Source organism: Molothrus aeneus, chromosome 6 (assembly GCF_037042795.1).
Source record: "Molothrus aeneus isolate 106 chromosome 6, BPBGC_Maene_1.0, whole genome shotgun sequence".
Lineage (NCBI taxonomy): Eukaryota > Metazoa > Chordata > Aves > Passeriformes > Icteridae > Molothrus > Molothrus aeneus.
Genome location: NC_089651.1, coordinates 40,947,501 through 40,972,714, shown reverse-complemented (window position 1 = coordinate 40,972,714; position 25,214 = coordinate 40,947,501). Strand labels below are relative to the sequence as shown.

Sequence of the window (25,214 nt, the reverse complement as noted above, 5' to 3'; positions counted from 1 at the left end):
CTCACTGGAATATTTTTCTTGAGATTGTACTGAATGCTTGAGGAATTGGAGAGGAACAAGCTCATATAATGGACATAGGTAGAGTTTGAATACTTTACCCTCCAGTTTTTCATACTGGTACTTGTCACCTCCATTTGCAGAGATCCCCTAGCTCCTTTGTTACTTCAGCTTTCAGTCTGGAGGATTTAGAAACATCTCTTGATTACCAGATACTCATTAAATTGTCTACAGAAAAGTGTTTGCCCTTCACAGCTCCTCACAGCTGCTTTGCCCCTCAGCTTTATCATACTACAGAGGTTCTATTTACATGTCCTGAGAGAAGCACTTGCTGGTCAAAATGAGGAATGATGGCTGTAGCAGGAGTCATCTTTTCTCACCTATCTCATTTCAAGTTTGGTAGGACAAGTGCTGCAGAGGTTCAATTCTCTGTTCTAGTCCCTTGGAACACTTTTATAAACTATTTGATGGGCAGGAGCAATCATAAACCAAGCTGATTCAAAGGATAGATGATTCTGCCAAGTTAAAGATGTTTCATTGCATTTTAAGACCACCAAAGAGAAACAGTGCTTCAGGTACTTTATTATGATGCACTCACGATACATCCTTGTGCTTGGCTTGGGTGTACGGCCAAGGGGAAAACTAAGGAAAACAGTGGGGATGCAGGGAAGTGATGCAAAATTTCACATTAGTTCTTCCCATCTCTGGAAGTTCCACCCCCACTCTGCCACTCCCCTTCCCCCTTCTCTAACTTTTGTGCATGGGCTGCAGCAGAAACACTGATCATGAGGTGCACTGTGAAGGCCTTGCAGCAGGCTTTGTTGCCTCTGCCAGGGAAGTGGCTCTTCCCTGTTTCAGGTGAATAGGGAGAATATTGTAGTTTGGCTGCTGAAGTCCTGTCACTGCTTTTAGTAGTCCTTGATTATCAAGAGCAGTTTTAAGCTTAGCAGAGCTACTCATTGTTATACAGGTGGTATCAGTTACCCAGTGGAGCCTCTGTAGTAACACACGCACACACACACACACACACACACACACACACACACGTCATTACTGTTTAAGGAGTATCTGCCACCATCCTAGCTTCAATATGAGCCCTGACTGCAGAGTAAGAGAAGCAAGGTTCACACCTGCTCTTTTTCATGAAGGCTACAAGAAATGTGTACAGATACCATCATTTAGGAATTGGAAAGCAAATTATCCCTCTCTGGAAAGGGTCATGTGGCTTGGGCTATAGAAATGGTGACTGTCTGGAACACGAGTTCTTTGAGGAGCGGCTGAGGGAGCTGGGGTTGTTCTAGGCTGCAGAAAAGAAGACTCAGGGAAGACTTATCACTCTCTACAACTACCTGAAAGGAGGTTGTAGGCAAGTAGGAATTGGCCTCCTAACCCAGGCAGCCAGTGACAGGACAAGAGGACATAATCTCAAGCTGTGCCAGGGCAGGTTTAGGTTGGACATTAGAAGGAATTTCTTCACAGAAAGGGTGATTATATACTGGAATGGACTGCACGGGGAGGCGGTGGAGTCACCATCCTTGGAGCTGTCTAAGGAAGGACTGGGTGTGTAGTGCCCATGTCTAGTTTACATGCTGAAGTTCGGTCATTGGCTGTTCTCGACGATCTCAGAGGTCTTTTCCAACCAAATTCTGTGATTCTACAGAGGCTGATTTGGTACGAGGCAAGGCTGGTCCCGGCTTCGGAAGGCCTGAGCAGCGGGCCCTACTGCCCTGACCTCCTCTGGGCTTGGCAGGGCTAGCGCCGGCCGGGCCCCTAGCGGGAACGGCCGCGCCCCGGGCGCTCCCACCGCGGGCAGGGCGGGTCCGGCCGGGCCCCTCCGCAGCTGTGGGGCCGGGCCGGGCCGGGGGATGCCGGGGCCACCCCCGCTGCGCCGCGCTGCTTAAATTGCGGCCCCGGCGGCCCGGCCCGCTCACCAGGGGCCATGCTGCGCGCCCGCCGCCGGGGCCGGCCGGGGCCCGGGGGCAGCGCCCGGCAAGGCGGCCTCGCCTTCTACGTGTTGTGGGCTCTGCGGGAGCCGCCGCGGCGGCTCGGCAGGTGCGGCCCGGCCCCGCCCCGGCGCTGTGCGGATGCGGCCGGGCCCTGTCGGGGTTGGGCTCCCCCGCGGGCCGGGCACCCCCACGCCGTGCCTTGGCCCGCTCTGGAAACGCCGCTGCCCGCGTCGCTGCGCTGCTCCAGCCCCTGGCGGCTCTCCCTTCCCACGGGTTATCTCCTTCCCTGCATCCTTGCATGGTTTCATCTTTAAATGACACAAGCCCTCTCCTTTCACCCTTCCCTGGCATAAAAGTGTTTTCAGAAGTTTTCATATACTTTTTCACCTTTTATTTTACTCCTCGGTTACTATTTCTCGGTTTTCTTCCCTCCCCTTTGCAGCCATTCCAGCCAGATGGGTTTCCAGGCTTGGCTGCCCCTGCCATTGCCAAAGCAGCTGGTGGTGTTCGGGCTGGGCGACTGGAGCTGTTACTCTGCGGACACGAGCATCGCCGTGGATGTGCTGGTGTCCCAAGGCATTGCCCCACAGCGGGTCGGCACGCTGGAGCCCACCCGCAGGTCACAGCAGGAGCTGCCAGGGTGTCAGGAGGGGCATCCTAGAAAAGTTTTCTGATCGCTGGTGCTGCCTGGTTCTGCTGCTGTTACCCAAATCCTGCTGGTCCTCCACCATGGTGTTTTTCTCTAGTGGTGGTTCCTTCTGGCTGCTTTCAGGGCTGGATCTCTTTTGGCTTTGGGCTGTTATCATCTAGTATGGGAGCAGGAATTTTGTCCTGGTCAGTGTCACTTGTGGGCTGAAAAGCCATGGTCCCTTATGCAGGTCTCTGGTGTGGGAAGGCGACTGGAGAACAGATCTTTTCATGGCCTCGTTGAAAGAGATGGACAAAGGCAACCCTGTGAGGCTTGTTCTGACTGTCAGTGGACAGGTAAAAGAACTGACACTCCTCTCTTCCTGTCCAGGGTCCTAAATGTCACTTCTCAGCCCCAGAATCTCCTTTTTTGCTCTCCTTTTCCTTCTCTGCTACTCCAAAGTAGAGGTGACAAACTTGAATCTGTTAATGCATGTCTTTGCTGAGCCTGAAAGCTCTGTGATGCTCCGGGCCTATCCTCTGAACACAGTTTTGCCAGAACACCTTGTGTGTGGCAGGAGACAGGCAGCCAACAGCTGTTTACTTCCAGTCTCGCTCTCTCCTGAGTCTTTGGCACTTACATAGTTGTTTTACCTTGAGCTGAAGCCACTGGATTTAGCATCTTACAGTGCCTGGCTTTTCTTTTACTTGCTTGTTTTGTTGGTGTGGGAGATGAAAGGCAGGTTATTCATTGCAGGGAATCTGTCCCTTGCAAGATATGATTTTGGTCATCCTTTCTGTGGATGGAGGATAACGTGCTAAGGGTTCTGTTGCTGTTTCTGTTGCAGCTTCTCCGAGGTGTCTCCAGCAGTACACCTGTCCATCCCTTCCTTGTACCAGAGACCAGCCAGTCACCAGTGCTTCCAGCAGATGATAGGACCCTTGGCCAGGACCTGGAGGATCCTACTGAGGTATGGGTATTTTGAAGTCACCTTGTTATTTCACTTTTTTCTTAGTATCTTCTCCCTCACCAGTAGCAATTCAGTTCATGTCTAGCTGAAACATTTGCTGCCATTTTTTTGGTGGAGATATGGATAAGCAAGTTCTGGAGCCAAAGTTTCTCTTGTGCTGAAGAAAGATATATTTTCCATTGAAATGCCTTTTTAAATGTTGAATGTAGTAATCCTTGGTGGGATGGTCAACCAGCCCCTTCATTCCTAGTACAGATAGGCTTTTTGCCCTTCCATGTTTTAGCTGTGCCCAGCAGCCAGCAGTCTGAAAGCACACAGCAGCAGATAGCTGCACTGCTCAGCATCTGTTTGGCAGCTAATACTGATGGCATGTTCACCCTTAAAGCTCAATGGGAAGATGAGCCTAAACACAGCTACCACATCTCTGGCCCAGTAAGATGCAATTCACAGTAGCCTCAGGTATCTTTCTTTGGGGCTGATTTGGCTGGGGCTCATGTCACAGGTTAAGAGTCAGAGCTCAGAGGTGGCTGCCAGAGCATCCAGGCCTGTGAAGAAGGACATCCGGCCACCACTGAGGACCGTGGTGGTACCCTGTGCTCTGAAGCCACCAGCTGGAAAGGTGGAATCCAATGAGGCCTGGAAGAAGAGTCCTGACCAAGGACCACCAAGAGTCCACTCCAAAAAGCCCAGAAAGGTTTTATTTGAACCCACAACATCTGAGAGAGATCTTGATGAAGAAGGTAATTCTGGTAGCTTCCAACTTTATTTTACAGATCTTGTCTGAATGATCTATGCTGCTGGGCTGCACCTTCCCATTCCATTTCTCTATGTACCTCCAAGGCATAATGGGCTTGTATGTCTGGCTTTGAAATACTGAGAATGCACTTTATTTATTTAGCTGCTCAATGAGTTTTTGCCTGCTGGGAAAAGGCTAGAAATAGAACATGGGGTATAACGTCTTAGTGCCACCACTTTTTACTCTGACATAATGCCTATCTTTTCATACAAGTAAAAGTGTTTTATAAACTAAGGCAAATATTGTTAACCTTGTTTTACAAAAGAGTAAATTGAGGCACAAGAAAGTTACCTTCTGTAACCTCTGCATTAGTGTGTTTGTACCCCTGCTAACAGCATACCACTTGGTCTATGGAAGACACTGGTTATTATTATAGTTGTCATGGTTTGACACTGGCACAATGCTAGTGCTTCTTATGAAGATACTTTTTCTCTGGTTTTTGCTGTGAGATGTGACCAGGAATAAGCAAAGCAGGCTCTTACTTAGGGAAAAAGAACTAGAACTTTATTAACTACTTTACAACTACAGATAAAAAGGAACACACACACAGGGAAAATGAAAACTTCACAAGTGCATTTCCTCCTCCCCCCCACCAAATTTCTAACACAATATATTTTGTTCTTCAAATTACTAACTCTCAGTCTAGCACTACTTTTTAGACAATCAATCTTCAGTTCATCAAGAGGAGAGGAGTCTTTCTTGTGCCATGGGCTTCCCCTGGAAACACAGCTGAAGCTTCGTGTGTTTCTGTGTCACTCGTGGCATCACCTAGAGTACATCTGCTGTCGTGACTTCTTCTTTTTCATGTCTAGTGCTCTCACTACTGAACATGGACCAGAACTGCTTCTAGGGTTGTCTTTTAAGGATGCTCTGTCTCGATCTAAAAAAAGGCACAGTCTCTCTTTTGGGACACTTGTTTCTACAATCTCTTTTTTGGGACACCTGTCCCCCCTATATTTTCACCCCCTGGGGCCGAGGGGCATCAACACTGAACCCTCTTGGTTCTGAGGCCCTTGCCTCCCCCTAGAATGCAGTCTCTGTGTCACAAGGAACATGGTTCTGTCTATGGCTATACAAAAAGAGTCTAGCAAAAGCTACTCCATCATCTCTTCTCACTAGGATTCTTCTCTATTTTTTTACTATCTCTCACTCGCCCAGACTTTTCTCACACTGGCCCATTTCTTTCTTCATCTTCTACTCTATCTTCTAGAAAAGGTCAATGTTCTGTAAAGTTCTCATTCTCTAAAAAGGGGTTAAAAGCTCTTACAAGCGGCCGGCTGAACCCTCCTCTCTTCTCCGTCTCAGCCGTGCTGCCGGCGCAGGCCCATGTTTATCAAGTCTCAAGGTTACAGTCTCAGGCAGCGGCTCTCTTTCTCTCTCTCTCTGTGTCTCTCTCTGGGGGGGCTGCCCGATGGCTCCCGGTGTCTCTCTCTCTCTCTGTGTCTCTCAGGGGGGGCTGCCCGATGGCTCTCGGTCTCTCTCTCTTCTACTCTTCTACCCCCGGGCTCAGGCTTACTTCTCTCGGCTACATGGCTTTTCTCCTCCTTCTGCCCAGCCAGCAGCTGGGCCGGGGGAGAGACCCGAACTCTTTCTCGCCGGAAACCCAAGAGAGACCTTCTCAGGGGAGAGCTCTGCTTTTAACCCTGTGTTCTCAGAGGCGTGTCTATGTCTCAATGGTCAGGTTAAATGCCAATATTAAAGTCTGAATATCCATTGGCCAAAAACACAGCATCTCAAAAAACACATTTCCTGTCAAACCACCACAATAGTATAGAGAATATGAAAAGGAATATATATATATATGTAATTAGTGTAATTGTACTGGCTTTTGAGTAGTGAGAAGGTAACTGCCAAAGGATTTGGAAACAAAACCTTAGGCTTCTGGAGTGGGAATTCCAAGTCAACTCCATAGTGTGACCAAGTTTATGTGTAGAGGTTTGGCAATAACTTAGTGGTTCCCAGAAGAAATGACTTATTAGGACTTGCCTTGTTTGTCGTAAAGGCAAATATAGCTTCATCATAAAGTTTTTTCTGCTGCAGGCAGTGTGAGAAGGGGGGAAATGAACTTCTATCAGAGGGGTAAAATGCAATGGTGACAGTATTTGGCAGTCAGAGGAAGTGTGCCCTGCTCTTACCTATTTTCTTCTGATGAGACTTAATTCATGATGCTTGGTCTTGCACCTTGTTTGTTGCAGTGAGGTAGCTTTGTGCTGGAGGTTGGAGGAAGGAAGGTCAAAGGGCTCTTACACAGTGGAGCTGAGCACTTTTCACAGTATGTCTGCTGGATGCATTATGGGGCCATCTCTGTGTTCCCTCTGCAGATCTGGCAGTGAAGGAGTTGGAAGGTGAGGATTTGGTTCCTAGACCCTGGTTTGTCTTATCAGTCACTCAGTGATGATATTTCTTCCCTTCAATATCAGAAGCCTCCCATGCTTCATCCTGTATCTCCCCAGTGATCAAGAATAACAAGTAGGTCATGTGTATATACTGTTCCTCTTCATGTAATTGCCACCAGTGCTTCCAGTACTGTCAGGCTCTCAAATATGTTTCTTTAGCCCCTCTGAATCTCAGGCACACCTCTGGGTACATAGCTCTTTGAGGAAAAAAGGTAAGATATGAAATAGACTTTGATTTTAAAAATATTTTTTTAGCTTGCTCAGCCAACTGCAGGGTCCTGGGAGGGGAAGGGAGGAGGAACAGAGCAGTACAAGGAATACCTCTGGAAACAGCTCCAGGCTTCTGATTGTTCTGTCTTAGGCACTGATGAGCTGTCCCTGGGTAGCCCTCCCTCTATGAGGAGTAGTGCAGGGTGGGTAGCACAACTCACAACAAGTGAGATACCCACTTCTGGAGGTGGGGTAGTAAATGGGGGACATCCTGTCTGAAGTGGCAGCCTGAATGCATCCTACATCCAGCTGCTCCTTGCTCCTGAGGTCTCTCTAAGTACAGCAATTACTCCCCCAAGCCAAGTGAAAATATTCCTCAGGGAGGTATGTCTTTCTCCTCTGCAGGGAGCAGGGGCCCTTGTCTTACCATTTCCCCCCTGTGAGCATTCAGGTGGCTCGTTCTCCCCAGCAGGGAAGGGAGGGAGCTGAGGGTATCCTGTCTGACTGCTCACAGGCCTGTGCTCTTCCCTCCCCAGGCAGTCCCAGCCCTCGGTGGTGCCATGCCATGTGCCTCAGTGACCTGGGGACAGCTGTTCTCATTGGTGGAGAAGGTGTCAATCAACAGTCCTGCAGGGATGCTCTTTGGAAGCTGGAAATTGGTGGGGACTTTAGGGGACTTCAGACTTTGTGAAAAGCAATGGGGACACAGTGGGACTCAAGGATAGCTCAAGCAGATGGGAGGGGGTACTTGGAGATCTGTGCATATAGAGGGGACAGCAAAGGCATCACATCTGGCACGTCACCAGGCTGAGCTGACAGCATAGAGTGCCTTATGAGATTCTGGGATTATACTTGAGAGCACTCTAGGAGCTAAGGTAGAAGTTCTGGAAAGAGTTGGAATTTTAAGGGGTAAAAGCAACAGTGCAGTTTGCAGTCTGTGTGTGGTGACTGGTGGGAAAGTGTGAGATACAATTCCAGTGCCTTGTGTCTTTCTGTATCTCACTGGTCTTCTCTTTCACCTTGCCATTCCCCATCATTCCTTACAGAAACCATTCTGTATGAGTTCCCTCTAGCTCAATCAAAGGAGAGGAGGAGGCAAAGGGAGCAAGGTTTTGAGTAAAGATTTTATGACATATTCTTTAAATCTAGAGCAATCAAGGACATTTTTGAACTCCCACACCATGTGTCTGCTGTTGCTCCCACAGACAGTGATTTATGGCTTCCAGTGGGTCTCCAGCTACAAAATGCCATGCCATCATGCTTGCATGGTCACACAGCCACCTATGACCCTGACACCAAGCGGATCTACATCTTTGGGGGCATAAGGGAGGACAAAGACTACAGCAGCATTTACATTCTGGACACAGTCACCTGGAAATGGCTCTTTGTGGCTGTGAGTACTGCATCTCTTCCAAGACAAAAGTGCAGGAGGAGCGGCAGGTTCTGTCTGAATGTGGCAGTCCATATGCACATGTCCTTAGTCCAGTGGTGTTGGTCCACTGTTGGTGTAGGCTGTCTGAGATGCATAGCTGGGTTTGACAGGTATTAGGAGGCTCTGTTGAAAAGCCACATGCTGAACAGAAACCAGGAGCTGTGCCTACAATGAATGAAGCAATGGGAAAAAATGGCTGCTGCAGAGGGCTTTGCCTGACCAAGCTCAGTGGTGGGAGGTACTGTACAAGCAGTGGAGGGAAATGGCCTCTCATTTTATATGGTGTAATTGAGGGCAGCACCAGATGCTGAGGTGCAGAGCCAGTCTTCTCAAATCAGGAACTGCCCTGAGTACAGCAGAATTCTGAGCCCTTGTCAGCATGGGACTATCTGTCTCTTTCCTGGTAAAGCACAAAACGACTTTTACAGAGTAAGCCTGATGAGATCTTTCTATTCCCTGAGATCTTCTGAGGAAGGTGTGGGAGGCTGACTTCCTTTTCTTATCAGAGCATTCTGGTGCAAAGAATGCAAAGAATGTACTGTCTGCCTGTGCAACAAAGATCTGGCAGGGGAGCCATTAAGGGAAAATTGAGACTTGTCAAACTCATTGCATGATGTGAGCCCTTTCCTATGAGTCATGCAGTAAATAATGCACTTCTTGTAACAAATAATATTGAAATCTTTCTAGGCTAAAGGGAGGATACCAGCGCTCACCTACCACAGTGCAACTATCTACAACAAGGAGCTCTTTGTTTTTGGAGGAACTTTCCCCAGAAAGGCATCACTGGCAGTTGCACCCTGCAGCAATATGCTCTATGTCTTCAATCCAGAGCATGAAATTTGGTATCAGCCCATTTCAGAAGGGGAGAAGCCTCTTCCTAGGCTTGGGTGAGAGTGCTTTAATTCCAGCTATCCAAAATAGTGCAGGAAACCTCTGCTTATCTTCCCTCCCACACCAGTGTGATTTCTTAAATATTAGGTGATTGCTCTCCACCATGTATTCTTTAAGATAGAGCTGTGTTTAGAGCACTGGGATTTTCAGTACCTCCTGTTGTGAATCCTGATGGGATTTTGTCCCAGGTGTAGACTGAAGCTATGGCAGCCCAGTAGAAGAGGCCAAGGCTAAAATGGAAGTTTTGGGAACTTGCTGAAGATGTTTTATTAATTTGTTTGCTCTCTGCCCAGGCATTCAGCTACTCTATTGAAAAACAAGCTGGTGATTTTTGGGGGTCAGAGGACTTCTGTCTACCTCAGTGACATGCACATTCTGGATCTGGGTAAGAAAGTCTGTGCCTTGAAAAGGTCTTTTCCAAGACAGGGACTTGGGAGTGAGGTGTGCTCAATGGGAAAATAGCAAGAGCATTATACAAACTACTGACTAGGCAATGGAGATGAAAACTAGGGTTAAAAAAAAACCCTTTCTGGAGCAATAAGGGAGGGAAAGAAGGAAAAACAATGGCTTTTTTGGAAGAAGTTTGGGTAACAGATAAGGCAGAGGCATTGTTGATGTGGCAGAGTATCTAAGTTTTTGTCTAGTTATGAGGCTGAGGTTTTTGGACATTTCACCTGCCTTTTCTCTGTCAGGTTTCATGGAGTACACATCAGTCCCTCTCCTGGCAGGACAGCCTTCTGCACGTAGGTAAGATTCTCTTGCAGATCCAGGAGCTATCTTCTGTCATTTCTCTTTGAAGCCAGGTTTAAACAGTACTTGTGATCAGACCCAGCTGCATATCTCTGTTCCACTAGTCAAAATACAGTGGATCTTCTCTCCACTGTGGGGCCAGGAGTTCCTGTGCTGTTGGTGCCTGTATGGTGTGCAGGGATATTCTGTAGTCTCCCTGGAAATCTGTCTTTCAGGCTAGGGTAAGTTTTCTGCTGTGTGCTAGTAAACTGTATGGCCTGCTGTCTGGTCTTCACAGTGCCTGGACAGGTGTTGTGCCACGCAGAGGAAGAAACTCCTGTACCAGGACTATGTTGTTCCTAAAAGGACAGAATTGCTCACTAGAACAATGATCTAAATCAGTGCAGAGCCCAGCTACCCTGCTATCTCACCCCACAGAGCAAAGCATAGGAGTTTTGATAGCTCCTTCTGAGATAATGAATTGCTATTCAGGCCTGATTGTGGCCTGACCTGCAGAGGCAAACATCTCTTTTAGGGTTATTCTGCAAGTCAGGGCAGAGAGAAGCAGAAGTCAACTTTCTTCCTGCAGCTTAAGCCCCCAACCTCCTAATCAAGTCTGCCAATCCCTGCCTGTTGCTGACTGAGGCCATCCCAGCAGGTTTTGTTGCAGTCACCTTTTGACTTTGCTTTGGTCACAGCTTTCACGCAGCTCTGGCTGTGTCGGACCAGAAGGTTCTGATCAGTGGAGGCTGCAATGCCAAAGGAGCCTTGCAAGATGCCTTTGTCTTCCACTTAGGTGAGTGACTCTCCTGCCCTGTTTTGATAGCTCTGGGGCTGCAGTGGTGTTTCTGAACATCTAGTCTAGTTCATGTGTCTCATCCCTTGCACTAGGAATGGGCTTGTCGATATTGATATCTCCTTTCCACTTCAGACACTCTTTCATGGAGCACAGTGATCCACCACGACCTCTGCTCTGTTCCCCGAGCTGGCCACACATTGCTTGACCTGACTCCTGCCCACTTGATAGATATGGACAAGGAGAACAAAGAGGAGCAGAAGCTGCACACGGTGTTGGTCTTTGGGGGCTCCAACTGTGCTGGGACCTTTTATAACAGCACCCTCAAGATCCAGCTGGACCTAGGATAATGCATGATTCACAGAATGAGCCTGAACAGCAAGGCTCTTCACCAGCCTAGATACAGACATGGATGGCAATAAATGAGTCTAAGCAACTAGGCAGTCCAGGTATCTATCTGTATGTAGGTGAATGGCACCTTGGTACAAGAGACTGTGGGTTTGTACGGTCTGAAGGCCATGGGTATTGTTTTCCTAGGGTACTTGTATACATATATACATATATCTGGGCTCAGGTGCCAAAACATTCAGTGGGATCTGAGCTGACTCTGCACAAGAACACAGACAAAGGTTATGGGTTCCTTTCTTCCCCTACAGGTTTTTCGCTGGAATTCCCAGGGTGCTTTCAGCATTGTGGGTGACTTAGGTGTTTGGTTTCATTTGGGATGAGTGAAATGGTATTTACTGCTGCTATTTTACAGTAAAAATACAGGCATGGTTCTGGTTTGGAGGGAATCTGGGGTGGGATTTCCTTGGGCAACAGTCTGCAGCTGAAGGCTAGGAAACCACCTAGAGCAGTATCTGAGGATGAGAAAAAGAGAACATAATTTTCATTGTAGGGAAGAGAGCTGGTTGTGCCTTGCTGTCTAAGGCACCATCACCTAGCTTTGCTCTAGGTAGACTTTTTATAAAATCCATGTGACTGCTCTTATTATTGCAAGGGGTGACAGAGCTGCCAACTTGGCTCTTTCAAGACCCCAACAAGAGTTAAGCTATCTTCCATCAGAGACTAGATCTGATTGTTTATATCCATGGAGCTGATGACTGTGCTGTGGCTCTGAGGCAGCTCCAAGGGTAAGCACACTGTACACTGATTCCCTGATGCTCTTTCTCTAGATGGTAGAAAGAAGTAGCCCCTGTGGGGAACACAGAATTGACTCAATGCCTCACAGTTGTTTGTGGTCACATTCCCCAACCCAAAGCCATACAGAAGGAACTTCTGATCATTATGGATACTTCTGCTTTAATCTGCTTCATGGAGATAGACTGCATAGAAAAAACTAGTAGCTGCACGTATTCCAGCACAGGCATAGCTCCTGTAAGTCATCCACACTATTTCCAGGTCCTCTGTCCTTCCCACCCAGACAAAAGGGAAGGCACTGGCACTAAAGTCATACTCAACCTGTAGGTGTTGTCTTCTTTATCATGGCAGCTTTGCAGATTTAATGAGTAGAAAGGCTTCAAGCTCGCAGCTCTGCAGGAGTATCTGGCTGCCGGGAAGGGTGGCTTATTTTGAAGGCCTCTAACTCCAAGAGAGCTTTATTTATTCTGGTTATTGTGGGATATGGACCCATGTCCACTTTGAATCTGTAAAAGGAAAACAATTTGTGAAGTACTGAGTTGGAGAGGCAGTGCAGCAGTGAGCAGAAGTGCAGAGCAGTGTTATAGGCCTGCCTAGTATGGGAGAATCTCACAGGCATTTACACTAACAGAAAAGGTTCATCCTTGTAGGTTTACAAACAAATGCTAGAGAGATTAATCAGTGCCTGGAGAGGTTGTAAAGTCTCCCTCTCTAGAGATACTCAAAACCAAGCTGGATGCAATCCTGTGCCACTTCCTCTAGCAGGGAAATTGGACTGGGTGACCTCCAGAATTCCCTTCCAACCCCAATGATTCTGTCATTGTGTGATTTTCACTAGATTTTTATGTAATGTGCAGCACAAGGTAGGAAGACCCTGCTTTTCCTGGGAATCATGCAGCCTACTTGTATGGGTTTAAGGCTTTAAATAAAGTCTGATTAATCTCTTCTTTCTGTGTACAGTGTAAGAATAAAGCAAACGGGGACAGAGAACATGGAGTGTGGGCAACCTCAGCTTTTCTAAGGTGATAGATCAGGTTTCCCCAGGGGCCTCTAAAAGGAGACCACAATTCATTACTTCCAAAAGAGACAGTATTTATGAAGTAGGAAAATTTGTAGAGAGAAGAAACAGAAGTGGATAGGGCAGGCAGGAGGGACGCTTTCTAACAGGCATAAGGAGCAGCAGAAGGTAAGCTCTACCTTAAGCCCAGCATAAGTAGGTGTGTTGAAGAATATCTCATACTTAGCCTTAATTACCTTTCAGCATTGGCAACTTGAGGCACTAAACACAGATCAGCCATGGAAACCTGCAAATATAGCAGAGAAAAGAGGTTAGAATAACTCAGAGCCTGTCCCCTCACACTTCCCAGTGGTGGCAGACTTTAAGACCAGGACAGAAATTATTTTGTCAGCCAGTACAGAGGAGTTGTCATGATGATCTAATTATTTAATTCAGCATTAATACTACAGCAACAGTACAAGAAAAAGAACTTCATTGCAGTTACTAGGAGAAGACCTAAGCTTTTAGGGAGCTTTATATTTACCAGCTGATTATTATGACCTCAAGGACACTGTGCTTCTATGGCAACTGCCTCTAAGCCAACACATCTGCTGGCAAGCTGCAGAGGGAGGTGATGGAGGGAGAGGGGTGTTTGCGTGGCTGGAAAAAGTTAAATAAATTTTGCTTGTTTGCACTGCAGGAGTATAAAGCAGGTCCTGCCAATGTCAAGACTTGGTATGTGATAGGGCCTCTGTACACAGGCTCAGAGACTTGCAATCTGAAAGGAAGACTTAATGGCCATGCTGCTGGCTGCCTGTCTGCACAGAGAGAGGCAGCTGCTCCCACCCTGCTCCCCAGTCACAAAGCCCTGGGTGCCTCTCAAAGCACATGTTATTCTCCAACATTAGATCTTGTAAGTAGCCTTTGCCTACCAAGGGCTCCATAAGGCTGCTACTATACAATTCTCTGCATCCCAGAATAATGCTGGAGCCTTCCTTTTTTCTAAGGCTTTTATAGGAAAGATCTTTTACCTGGCAGCAGAACTAATTAATGGAAAAGACCTGAGATACCTCTAGTTTGGTAAGGGGCAGAACAGCTTTTATGTGAGCTCTGAGAAATCTGTACATTGTCCAGAAATCTGTCCAGTTAAAACTGGATGATCAGAGCAGAAAAATACAAGCTGGTTAAAGGTTCCATAGAACAGAGCTAAGAACTGAACCCAGTTTCTTGAACCAAGCTTTGTCCAGATGTCAGGACATGTTGAAGACCAAATCCCATAAAGATGAAATGATAGATCATCTTTTTCCACATCGTCTAGTACCAGCCAGATCCTAGATACAGCTGCAGAATCTGGCCACCAGCAGGCTATAGGCAGGGACAAATAAACATCTCCATAACTCCCTGCCAGTCAGAAATGGCCTAAGTAGCATCCATGCAGCTGTTCTTTATGGTGAAGGCACTGCATGTAATTCTAGGCACTGGATGGAGTTGTGCTCTTGTCTCCTCAACTAATTTTCTTTCCTCATTTAGGGGAAGGTACTGGGCTTTTCAGTCCTGCAGTAGCACACAGGGCTCTCTCAGATACTTACTTCATCCCCCACACAGTAGCGTCCAGCAGTGTTGTGCAGAATCTGCTCCAGTGCTGTCAAGAGAGGTGGTACACTGGAATGAGGCATTGGAAAGTCAATTGAAAGGGACACCAAACACTTTCTAGACTGGGAATTAGGTACAAGGGCATCTTAACCCCGAGCAGAATATGAAAAAGGAGTATTTTGGGAGAAACTAGAAGGAATGGAAATCTTACTATAGTTATGGGAGTCTTTAGGGTTCTTCAGCTTTTTTGGACCCAGGGTGATTTCAGCTGCTTTAGACAATGCACTTGAAATACTATGAGGTTAATGTAGAAATACATGATTGGGGAGGGGAAAAATGCAAAGGTTCAGTCAGTTTGTGTCTGTCACGAAGTGAAGATGGGCCTGTCATTGTGACACATGGGGAGGAAGGATTTTGAGGGAACAAAAAGCACTTTATTTCTCTCCAAAAGGCAAAGAAATACTCTGCTACTTGCTAAACTCTGTGGGAGTTTGCTATTAGGTGTCCAATTACAAAAGCCTATCTATCTATGTATATGAAGAACTTTAGAAGTGCTGTGAGCCCTGGTGCTTCAGAATGAATCAACTGCTGCAATGTGCAGGATGGCACCAGGCTTCCCCTCTTCCATGTGCAGCAGTGGAAGTGTTCTGTGCACATCTTTCCTCTGAGATTCTGGGGAGCTACCAGTCCTGGACAAGACTCTGGGCAGGGAGAGCACTGTCTCTGCCAGCAAGGCAGGACCCTAGCACACCAGCCTAGGAATATCTGTGGTTCTACTTGAAAAAGGCAAGTAGAATGCCAGTGGTGCAGCATTTTGTAAGGTCAGGCGAAATACTGATCATTTTGGATGTGGGATGTACCTTGAAAGCCAGATGTGATACAGTTCTGAGCCCATTCCATTTTTTTATCCCCCATTTGTTTCAGGACACTCAGGTTCTGTGAAGGCAAAGCAATCTCTAGGTTAGATAACTACTGCTGGCTGGATCTTACCCACTGTGTCATCCAGTGGAGGAGAGGGGAGATGACGAGTTGCCAAGGCTGGACCCCTGAGTTCAGGGGTTGCCTGAACTCAGTTGCCAAGGCTGGCCTGAGCTCACTTGGTTGGGTCAGCCCTGACCTCACCTGCACCAAATCACACACCCTGCTGTATCCTTCTCTTGGCACTACCCTTCTGTAACAGTTGCCAGGGTATCCCTTTGCCTCTTCCTTTTCAGCTGCTCAATTCTCTTCTTCCTAAAACATCCTACACTCAGCAGTAAAACCATATGGATTCAGCTCTTTCTGGAAAGAACCCTGGGATGCTCTAGTATTTGCTGTGTTGGAAATACTTTATTGGTGCCATTGGTATCTAGATCAGGCAGAGGTTAAGCAGATTTTATCTGCTACCACACCAGTCTGAAGTTCTGCCACCTGGTTGGCTGGCAACAATTTAAGGAGATTGAGAATTTCAGAGACATAAATTCTTTCTGATTTTCTCACTTGCATGGATCTGACATGGCAGTACCTGGAGTGGCTGAATGCCAGAGGCAATGTGATCAGCGATCATTCTGACTTGGGCTCTCTTCTTTGGATCTTGGGGCAGAAGCCTGGGGTTAGGATGTGTCTCTTCAAGGTAATTAATTATAGCTAGCTGTAATGAACAAAGAGATAATGGGAGGTTATTGCAGAGCCAAGGAAAACTTCACATACTGGACACCTGGGAAAGGGGAGCCGATCCAAGACAATACAATAGCTTTTGAATGCAGTTTGTTACCAACCCAAAGAACAGAATAACCTCTCTGACATCTGCCTGTGACCTTGTCATTTGGTCCAGCTGTAATTTCAGGCAAACCATGGAACAGCCATCAAAATCAGATTACAAACTGCTTAGTGAAAGGTGGAGAATTGAACTTAAATCCTTGACAGTAGTTTCCCATCCGGGAATATGTGCTATTTCTGTTCCCAAGTGGGACCATAAATGCCAGCTTTTTTCCCATGTATAGGTGAGAGCTCTGGGGAAAAAGATGGGACAAAGCCATCCCATCCAGATTGGGCAGCAGGCTGGAGTGAAAGGTTAACAGGGATGTGGCTCATAACTCACCGACTGAGAAAGGATGATGCCATCAATTTTCAAGGCTGGGACTTGCTGCATTGGATTCAGTGCCTTGAATTCAGCAGAAAACTGTGGAAACAAACCTGAAATTACTCTACAGCAATGAGAAATTCTTTTTCCTTGTTTTCTTCTCCCAGAACCCAGTCACCAAATTTGTTTTCCTTCTTCTTTTTTCTCTCTACCTTAATATTAATCTTTGCAGTAAATTATGCTGTACTATTAGCCTACTAAGCTCTCACTAGGGCTCAGGGATCACTGCATCCTGGCCCAGACTGCATTATCTCTTGATAAAGCACCACTGCAATGCCCAGTGGTACTGCATCAGTGCCACCATTACTGTCCCAGTTGTCCAACTCTGCCTTAGCCCATACCAACCCATTGAGCCTGTGGTACCACAAGGTGCACAACTCCCTCCTACGGACCAAGTAAGGCCTCAGTGAAGATCTCTTTTGGCAAGCCACCTCTTCCTTTTGCAGGCCCTTTTCAACCCCCTGCAATATAATTTAGCATTTTTTGTACATCCCTGCCTCTATGCTTCTGTTGCTAATTGAATCAGGCTGAGTCTGTTTAAAGTGTGGGGCAGCTTCTCTGAAGTCTGTGCTCAAGATATATTTAGTTGTATCAGGGTAAGCAAAAGATCTTCAGCCTTATGGATTCCGTCACAAATGTTTGAGAGAGGAAAAAGCCTCTAGTCTCCTGTAGTCATATTCTCCTCCTGTGTCACATGGCAGGGAATACTGGCTGAAAGCAACTATTAATTACAAAGAAGTGGTGAGGAATTCAGTAACTTTGCCTGTGAACTTTCTAGTGCTAATCTCAAGTCTCCTCATGATCCCCAAGTTCAGTACCCTGGAGAGAGCAGTGGTATTTTTATCCTTACCTGCTGTCCTCCATCCTTAATGAGGTTCACTGGGACCAGGTCATAAGAAATTCCTTTCAGAGCCAGTGCTAGGGAGAGCAGAGTGTACAGCTTCAGACAGCTACAATGGGACCAGTTTCATTGGTAATGGGTTCAGAAAAATGTTAGCATCTACATTTGGAAAAATGACCCTCTCCCTCAAGGAGGGTGGCCTGAGTCCACTGAGAAGACAGTACTCCAGCACACGCATGACCAAAGTACTAAAGACCAGTCCTGCCAAAACCACTGCATTTTTCAAAATAAGCTTTGCAACTTTTTGCAGCACAGCCCTTCCTGATTCAGCTTATAGAGGGCAGGACCATGTGCTCAGCTTTAAAACCTTTCTGTCTCAGTACAAGTAGGGACCATTCCCAGCCCTGCTTAGCTCTTATGACCTGGGCAGGCCAGAGTCTGAGGTAGTATCGTGAAGCCCTCTTATCTGTTCCCCTCTATTCCACCTGCTCCAGGTAAGATGCTCTCTTCCCCACCCTCCCCACGGGGAGATGCCTCACTGTTCCAGGCTCATGTTTGCTGACCTCTCTGTTAATAAGTAATTGATTAATTGGGTTAGTGAAGGGGAGAATGCTGCAATACTGAGACAAAAAAAAAGAGAGATGAACACTGAATCTTACCGATTCGCACTCTCCAAGAACAGGAACTTCGGAAATAGCTGTAAAGTATTGGCTGAGAAGAGAAAGATAAAAGGTTATATGCTGGGAGCACCAGGGTATTGACTGTAAGGAAAAGAATGCATGAGCAGAAGGCATTTCAGGAACTCTAAGGGGAGAGCAATGTTTGGAGGAGAGGGCTCCTTTCTGAAAGTAACTGTTCCTGATTTGGGCATACAGGTAGCATCACTGTCTCTCATAATAGCCTTCTCATTATCCAGTTGCACATGATGTTTCCAGCAATGCAGAAATGACCTTGAAATTAGTCCCTATAAAGCTTCCCTCTTTGTCCATATCCAATATTGCTAACTTCTGTCCCATCTTAGATTTCTGAAACAATTTCTGTACTGATTGTGCCAAGCACCTGGGTATTTCTATGATATGAAATAGCTTTTGCAGCCATGCAGGGAAAAGCCAGATTTCTTTCCAAGCAATAAGAGCTTCTGCTGTTTGAGCTGAAAGCCATGAAGACAGACAATTCATCTCTACCTGAACTATGAGACTAAGGCAGCCTTCCCAGATGCTTCCACCCTGTCCAAACTCTCACCTTTTCAGATGCCATGGTAAGTGTGTGCAGTTGCCTCCACGAAATAAAAACGTCTGTGTTTTCCCTTTTAACTCAGCTGGCATGGGGGAAGGCTTCTCTCTTAAAACCAATAAGGACTTTGCCCCCCAGTCTGTGCCCAGGACACAAAAACCAGCCAATTAGATTCAATCCTGAGTCACTGCAGTCACCCTCTCCCAGCCCTGATATCAAAACCATTAACGAGATTTAAGCTTGGAAGTGCATGTGGGATCCATTCTTATTTCCATGGCTTTTCATCCAGAAATAAATAAGGTGTCTGCAGAGCCTCACAAGCTGTCACCAGTTGCCAGTGCAGAAATCTAACCCTGGAGAACAAAAAATTAAAACCAAAGCTGCATGCAGAATTTATTTTTCACTAGGGAATGATTGCTAGCTCTGGGAATGGGCTGCCTTTGCAGGAAGATTCCATGGTGTGCTCCTGTAGCTCCCCTCCCACCAGTATTAGCCAGTACAGGGGATTTTCTACATTCCAGATATGGGAGAAGCTGCTACTCTGCCCTCAGACCAACTCCATGTAAAATAAAAGACTGCACATTTTTTTTTTGTGTCAGAGCTTTTTCTTTCCGCACAGGAAATTGGTACCTCTGTATGTCTCTAAATAAACCTGTAATCATGTCTCTCCTTGCTTACACAGATCCCATGGCATGCCATAGATCTCTCTGTGTCTCTACCCACCCAAAATGCATGGAAGTTTTTCCAGAGATTTAGCAGCAAGACAAAAGAATGCACAGATATGCTCAATTATAGTCTGTCAACAGAAAACCAGAGACACTGGTGATCTCTGTGCTCCAGTCCTCTTTGTAAAGTTCATGCTTCTCTTATGGTTTAGATTGGCTCAAATAACTTCAAATGAGGTATGTCTTTGACTAAATTACTCAGATTTATAAGTGAGGAGGAAAGAGATGGAAAGTACTGGTAACACTTAAGTGGATAATATATTTACTGGTTTTCTTAAATTCTCCTGGGATCAGGGCATTAGAAATATCAGCTATGTTCATTTTTCAAATGTCTAGCCTGGTGAGTTTCAGGGAAAGAAACAGAAACTATGGCTTCAAAAGAGAAAATAGAGCAGTCATGAGATACTAATTTTACTTTCATTTCCTGAGGACGTGGCTAATGATTTTTTGGCTCAGAAATTCATGTCCTTCACTATGTCTATTTTGGACTCTGGCCTCTCAGCCAGCAGAGACATTTCTCCTGATTCTCTCTGCAGTTCGTTTTTGGTTTTACAGCCTATGCTATCATTTGGAATAAACTGTGCTATGCTAATTGCCTTGCTCTATAATTTCAAGGCCCTGGGGGATTTCACAAAAAAGAACATGGAAACCAACCCAACGTTCAGCTGGGAACTGTCTCCAGAGGCTGGGGCATGGAGTGATCTCTTGAGTTCATGCTGTTTTGCTCCAATCAGCAGGGCAGATCACAGGCAAAAATAATCAGCTAAGTAAAGACTACAGACAACAGAAATGTTTTCTCCTTAGTGGACAGATCCCAGAGCAACACTGTCAGCATTTCCTCTGAGGAAATGCTGAGTATGGTCCAAGGAAGTCTCAGGAAAGAATTTCCGGCATTTACAACCCTGTGAGATAAAATCCCCAAACCCTGCAGCTTAGCCTGGTTGGAGCTGGGATGATGCAGGAGGACAGGGTTTGCTTGATGTCTACTGAGAGTTCTGGTTTGGTTCTGTTTTCATTTCTGGCAATCAGTGAGGAAAGTTTGGGCTTAAATACCAGTCCAGAGTAAAAATTTGGGAAACACACTTCCCTGTTGTGAAAGACGGAAGAAACGCCCCTAACTTTATATGTTGACCTCTTAGGTTTTCTGTCTTCTTCAGAGTAGTACGGTCTACTCTGCACATCACCTTTTTCCAGGGGGATAAATGGGATGCACTTGGAAAGGCCAAATCTCTCACCTTTCCTGAGACCCACCAAGCCCAGCAGCCTGCACACATACACTGCTCCTTGGGGGCTGCCGCAGGGGACACCTCGGTGCCCGAAAGGCACAGCTTGTACCCTGCTGGGTTCAAATGGAAAGCAGAAAGAACAGATTTGCTCCTAAATTCTAAGTATCTCTCTTCAGCAGGAATTGGTGTGAACAGTGCACGCCAATAAAATATGCTAAGTAAGGAGCACGGCTAAAAGCATCGGCACACTGAAGCATTTTATTTAGCACGAGGTTAAATTCCTTACTTTCCATTGCGACAGAGACACGGGTGCAGGCCGGGGCAGCGGGGGCGCGCTCCTCCCGGGACCCGCCATCCCGGCCTTCCCGCGGTACCAAAAGCCACAGCCGGCGACGAGGCCGAACCGAGCGAGGCCCGCGCAGGCCGAAGGCGGAGAGCCGCCGCCCCAAGCCCCGCTCCCACCGGCCGTGGCGCCGCCATCGCCCCCCGCTCCCCTCCCGCCCGCGGGGAAAGCGCGGAGCCAGCGCCGCCTACCTTGGCGGCGGCGGCGGCGCTCATCGCCGTCCCGGCCTGCGCTCAGGGCTCGGCGGCTGCCGGCACCGCATGGCCGGGACTGCATCCCCCGGCGTGCCCCGCGCCCGCCGCACTCCGGCCCAGCATGCGCCGCGCCCGGCGCGGTGCAGCGCGCGGCGGGTGCCCGCGGATGCCGCCGCGGCACCGGGAGCCCCGCCGGGGGCCGGGGGCGCCGCCGCCTCCCGCCCCGCCCGACGCCACCCGCCCGGCCGCCCTGGCCCTCGTCACCCTCCTCAGCTTCGCCTCCCGCTTCCACCGCCTGCGGGAGCCGCCGCACGTATGGTACGGGACGGGCGGGGCTGGGGCGTGCGCCTCTCCGGCCGGGCGCTGCCCGGGCCCCGCGATGCGGGTGGGTGCGTGTCCCTTCTGCCGGCCACAGCGGCCGGGACCGCACCCCCGCTCCGCGCCCCTTGCCCGCCCGGGGTGGCAGGGATCCCTGTTTATCCCCCGCAGGTGGGGGACGGGACACGGCAGTGAGGGCCACTGGGAACGGCTGCGCTCTCCGGCCAGCCCGGCCCGGCCCCCGCCCCCTCCACGCTGCTCTGGGGCCGTGCTGCAGGAGGGCGCCGGGTCCCGGGGGGGGCGTCTTGGGGATCTTTGTGCAGCAAGCAGACTTTTTAACCTCGCTAAGGTCAATTTGGAAGTAAAAGGGCAAACCGGAGGTTTTGCAGTGATAATATAAAACTCCTTAAAAAAAGGACTTTCCTACAATGGCTGCAGTGCTGTCCATGGTTTCCCATCGTCTCATATGGAATGTATGAAAGTATCCCTCTATACTATAAAAAGCATAAGTAAAAAGATCTTCTTGGATTTTTTTTTTTTAACTCCCTTCAGCATTGTAGCAGATCGGTTATTGTGGTTTGTGTTTTGTTGGTGTGTTTTTTCCAGTTGGGATGAAACTCATTTTGGGAAGATGGGAAGTTACTACATTAATCGGACCTTCTTCTTCGATGTCCATCCCCCTTTGGGGAAGGTAAAGTGCTTTTCTGTTGCATGTTTCAGAAGCCAGAGGAGTGGGCCAATAAAAGTCTGCCTCTGCCTTGTGGCCAAAGGATGTGGTGAACAACATAGTCCTTCCTAACTGTTGTTGTTGACACCACAGCAATTTGCGTTCTGTGTCCAGAGCCTCAACTTGCAACTTTTTGTTCTCACAAAAAATGCTTCAAATATAAGAAAACCAAACAGTATTGTATGTTGGGGTTTTGAAAGGCATGACCCAAAAAGTCAATGTGACACTTGGGGGGCATATGTAATAGAAGCCTACATTTTAAAGGAAGCAAACAATTCCTGATAACTTGTGAGTAAATGAGATGCCTGCCACAAATGACCCTGAGAGCATTGATTGCTGTTCTGTAAATGAACTTTTTTTAGCAGCAGTGTGTAGTGTGGATGAAGGTGCATCCTCCTGCCTTGTCAAAGTTGTCTTCCTTTCATACTGAGTCTCCTGAAACTAAAGGGATAGGGAGCTATGGGGGACTCAACAGCATTCTCTCTGCTCAACTCCACACTTGCTGTTTTCGTTGAGCTTGCAGTCAGCCTTATAGTCTGTTGCAAAAATAATTCTGATTTTGCCTTAAGACGAAGAGCAGTATGGACGTAAATGATTTCTGTAAATAAACTCTTTTTTGGATGATGTGTCTGAATTTGTTCTCTGAATCAATGGGCCTTCTATAGAAATCTTACCTGCTGCTAGCCTGGATACTTTTTCCTCCAGTGTGATTTTCCTGACCATTTTTTTTCACGTTTTCTCTTCAGATGCTGATTGGACTTGCTGGCTACCTTAGTGGATATGATGGTACATTTCCTTTCCAAAAGCCAGGGGATCGATATGAGCAGCACAACTACGTAGGGATGAGAGGGGTAAGGCTCTGCAGGCTCCTCTTAAGCTGGTTAGCTGTCCTGTGCCTTTCAGTACAGTGTTCCATCGTAAGAACAGCTCTCCTTGATCAGGTCAGAGGTCTGTTTAGCCTTGTACCTTGTCTTTAAGCTCCTTTGAAAAGTGTTAGTGGTTCTATTGTGAATAAGTCTTAATGTGTCTGTGAGAGGCCAGGTAAGAAATTAAGGTGAAAATTGAGGGCAGCTCCTCCTGCTAATTAGTGAGACTACACTGCTGCATGGGATGGATACCTTGCCTTGTCTGCAAAGCAAACATTGCTGAGTTTGAGCTTCTGTCACTCCATTGTGCCTGGCTAATCTCCTGGGGAGCCAAGGTTATTAAAAAGCCAGGATCATCCACTGTCACCTGCACTTTGCCACCACTGGTGACACTAAGCTGAGTACGCTGATGGAGCCTAGGACAGCAGGGCAGAATTCAGAGTTGTATTTGATCTGAAACCCTGGCTCTGCTACTTTTTAGGAAGATGAAGAGCCACATAACTGACAGCACATAAGTCAAAAGGAGAAACAGTGGCCAATTGCTACTACACAGAAAGAAAACTAAAAACTGGGAAGGCATGTTTTCTTAGTTTAGTTTCCAGAAGTTCATGGTTTTACATTTCCTTGAGCCAAAGGTGGGAGAGGTATTAGAAACAGACATTAAAGATAATAAATTCTACTGTGGTCTTGCTTTCTTTTGTTTTGATTTCTTCTCTTTTTCCTCCAACTATCCTTGGTCTCATTTGTATAGGAGAGGGGAATCTGGTCTGCTAAAGATATAAGGTGCACGTGTATTTTGTTCTTAACTTTCATAATCTAGTATCTTGTTAAAAAAAGACTGTAATGGATATGTAGTGTACCTACTTGATGCAGCCATTTATAAATATCTGGTGTAGTCTAGCAAGAGTGTGACTGGCTGTTGTTACTGACACCACTGCAGAGCAGAGTAAGCCTCTGTCCTCTGAGCAGTGTCTTTGTTCAGTTGGCTTTTGTCTGATGTTCTTTGAGACTCGGTTCAGCTGCTGCAGCACCTCCTGTTGTTGTAGGTATGGAAGATGAAGGAAAGGAAACAGAGCTCTTGTCCAACATGAGTGGGGTTATAACTTCTGCTATGATCTTTTCCTGCAGTTTTGTGCATTTCTTGGCTCCTGCCTGGTTCCTTTTGCCTACCTCACAGTGTTGGAACTGTCAAAGTCACTGCCAGCAGCCTTACTCACAGCTTTCATCCTTATTTTTGGTAGGTGTTCCTGCTACAGCAAAATTGAGTATCTTAATTGTTCAGATAATTTAATTGCTGCATTACCATGTGTTACCTAACCAGGGGATATTTGGGTTAATGAGAGACTTTCTCAAAAGCAAAGTAATTCCACTTTTTAAAATCTATATATGTAAGAGGCTTCTTACTTGGTGGTCCCCTTAAGAACTTCACAGTCCTGTTTAGTTCATAGGTACTTCTGTTATTTGCACAACCACAGAACGGGGTTAGATTGCACCTTAATTTTAAAGATTTTTGTAAGGTGGTGGTCAGGAATGATTTTACCCACTAGTGAAATATTGATGTTTCCTGTATGAATTATAGAGATCTTTAACAGCCCCTGCATTACTTTAGAAGAGTTCACAATAAGAAATTAATAAAGTTCCTTGTTGAATTGAGCCAAGTTGAGAAATTGACCTTGCAAATGAAGTTACCAAAATAGGAGTTTTGTAAGGACACACAGATATTGAGAAATGGAGACTTTAAATATCAAAGCCATATTCATTTTTTATAGGTACCATCTGAAAGATGACTTCTCCTCTGGCGTCCTCTGGCACTATGGTGATGCCTTAGGTAGAGAATTGCTGGCTGTAATCCTCTCCATCTGAATATGTTATCAGCACTTTCCAAATGGTGTTTCACAGATACTGCTGCACTGCCTTTTGTTCTTGTATTTGTTTTTATTTTTGTTTTATTGGGTTTTTTTCCTTTGTTATTCAGGTAGAAGATGAAATGTTATGATCTCCTTCTGTTTCTAAAATTTCCCGCTTTCTTCTTGTCTTGACTACACTGAGGAAGCTGAATTCCCACAATCTTAGATTCACTTTGGAACTGCAAGTCTTT

The 25,214-nt window shown here is 46.8% G+C and overlaps 3 protein-coding genes across 5 annotated transcripts in view; 2 read left to right on the top strand and 1 right to left on the bottom strand.

Annotated features, from left to right (window-relative positions):
• Window positions 1–4,819: 4,819 nt before the first annotated feature.
• On the bottom strand, window positions 4,820–21,308 carry GSTZ1 (glutathione S-transferase zeta 1). Of its 3 annotated transcripts, none has more exons than XR_010783826.1 (10): window positions 21,203–21,308; window positions 18,144–18,195; window positions 17,494–17,561; window positions 16,602–16,682; window positions 16,026–16,151; window positions 15,382–15,457; window positions 14,518–14,570; window positions 13,186–13,235; window positions 12,253–12,437; window positions 4,820–10,354 (listed from the first exon to the last, which is right to left on the bottom strand). XR_010783826.1 is itself a non-coding variant. In XM_066552270.1 (9 exons), exons 1-9 carry the CDS (start codon window positions 21,224–21,226, stop codon window positions 12,311–12,313), a joined length of 657 nt encoding a protein of 218 aa, XP_066408367.1. In that variant the 5' UTR covers window positions 21,227–21,308; the 3' UTR covers window positions 12,074–12,310. The 3 variants fall into 3 exon arrangements, 1 of the variants encoding a protein (XP_066408367.1); XR_010783825.1 differs by lacking the exon at window positions 4,820–10,354 and adding an exon at window positions 10,378–11,651; XM_066552270.1 differs by lacking the exon at window positions 4,820–10,354 and having other exon boundaries at window positions 12,074–12,437.
• On the top strand, window positions 8,193–11,141 carry LOC136558226 (rab9 effector protein with kelch motifs-like). Its single transcript, XM_066552548.1, has 6 exons — window positions 8,193–8,336; window positions 9,063–9,262; window positions 9,560–9,651; window positions 9,959–10,013; window positions 10,694–10,791; window positions 10,927–11,141. Exons 1-6 carry the CDS (start codon window positions 8,193–8,195, stop codon window positions 11,139–11,141), a joined length of 804 nt encoding a protein of 267 aa, XP_066408645.1.
• A 135-nt stretch (window positions 21,309–21,443) lies between the features above and the next one.
• POMT2 (protein O-mannosyltransferase 2) overlaps window positions 21,444–25,214 on the top strand; it is a 28,515-nt gene continuing 24,744 nt past the window's right edge. The window contains exons 1-4 of the mRNA XM_066551958.1: window positions 21,444–21,523; window positions 22,130–22,214; window positions 22,997–23,101; window positions 24,245–24,353. Of these exons, the coding sequence (XP_066408055.1) occupies window positions 22,155–22,214; window positions 22,997–23,101; window positions 24,245–24,353 (274 nt within the window). The 5' untranslated portion in view covers window positions 21,444–21,523; window positions 22,130–22,154. The remainder of the gene's footprint in view (window positions 21,524–22,129; window positions 22,215–22,996; window positions 23,102–24,244; window positions 24,354–25,214) is intronic.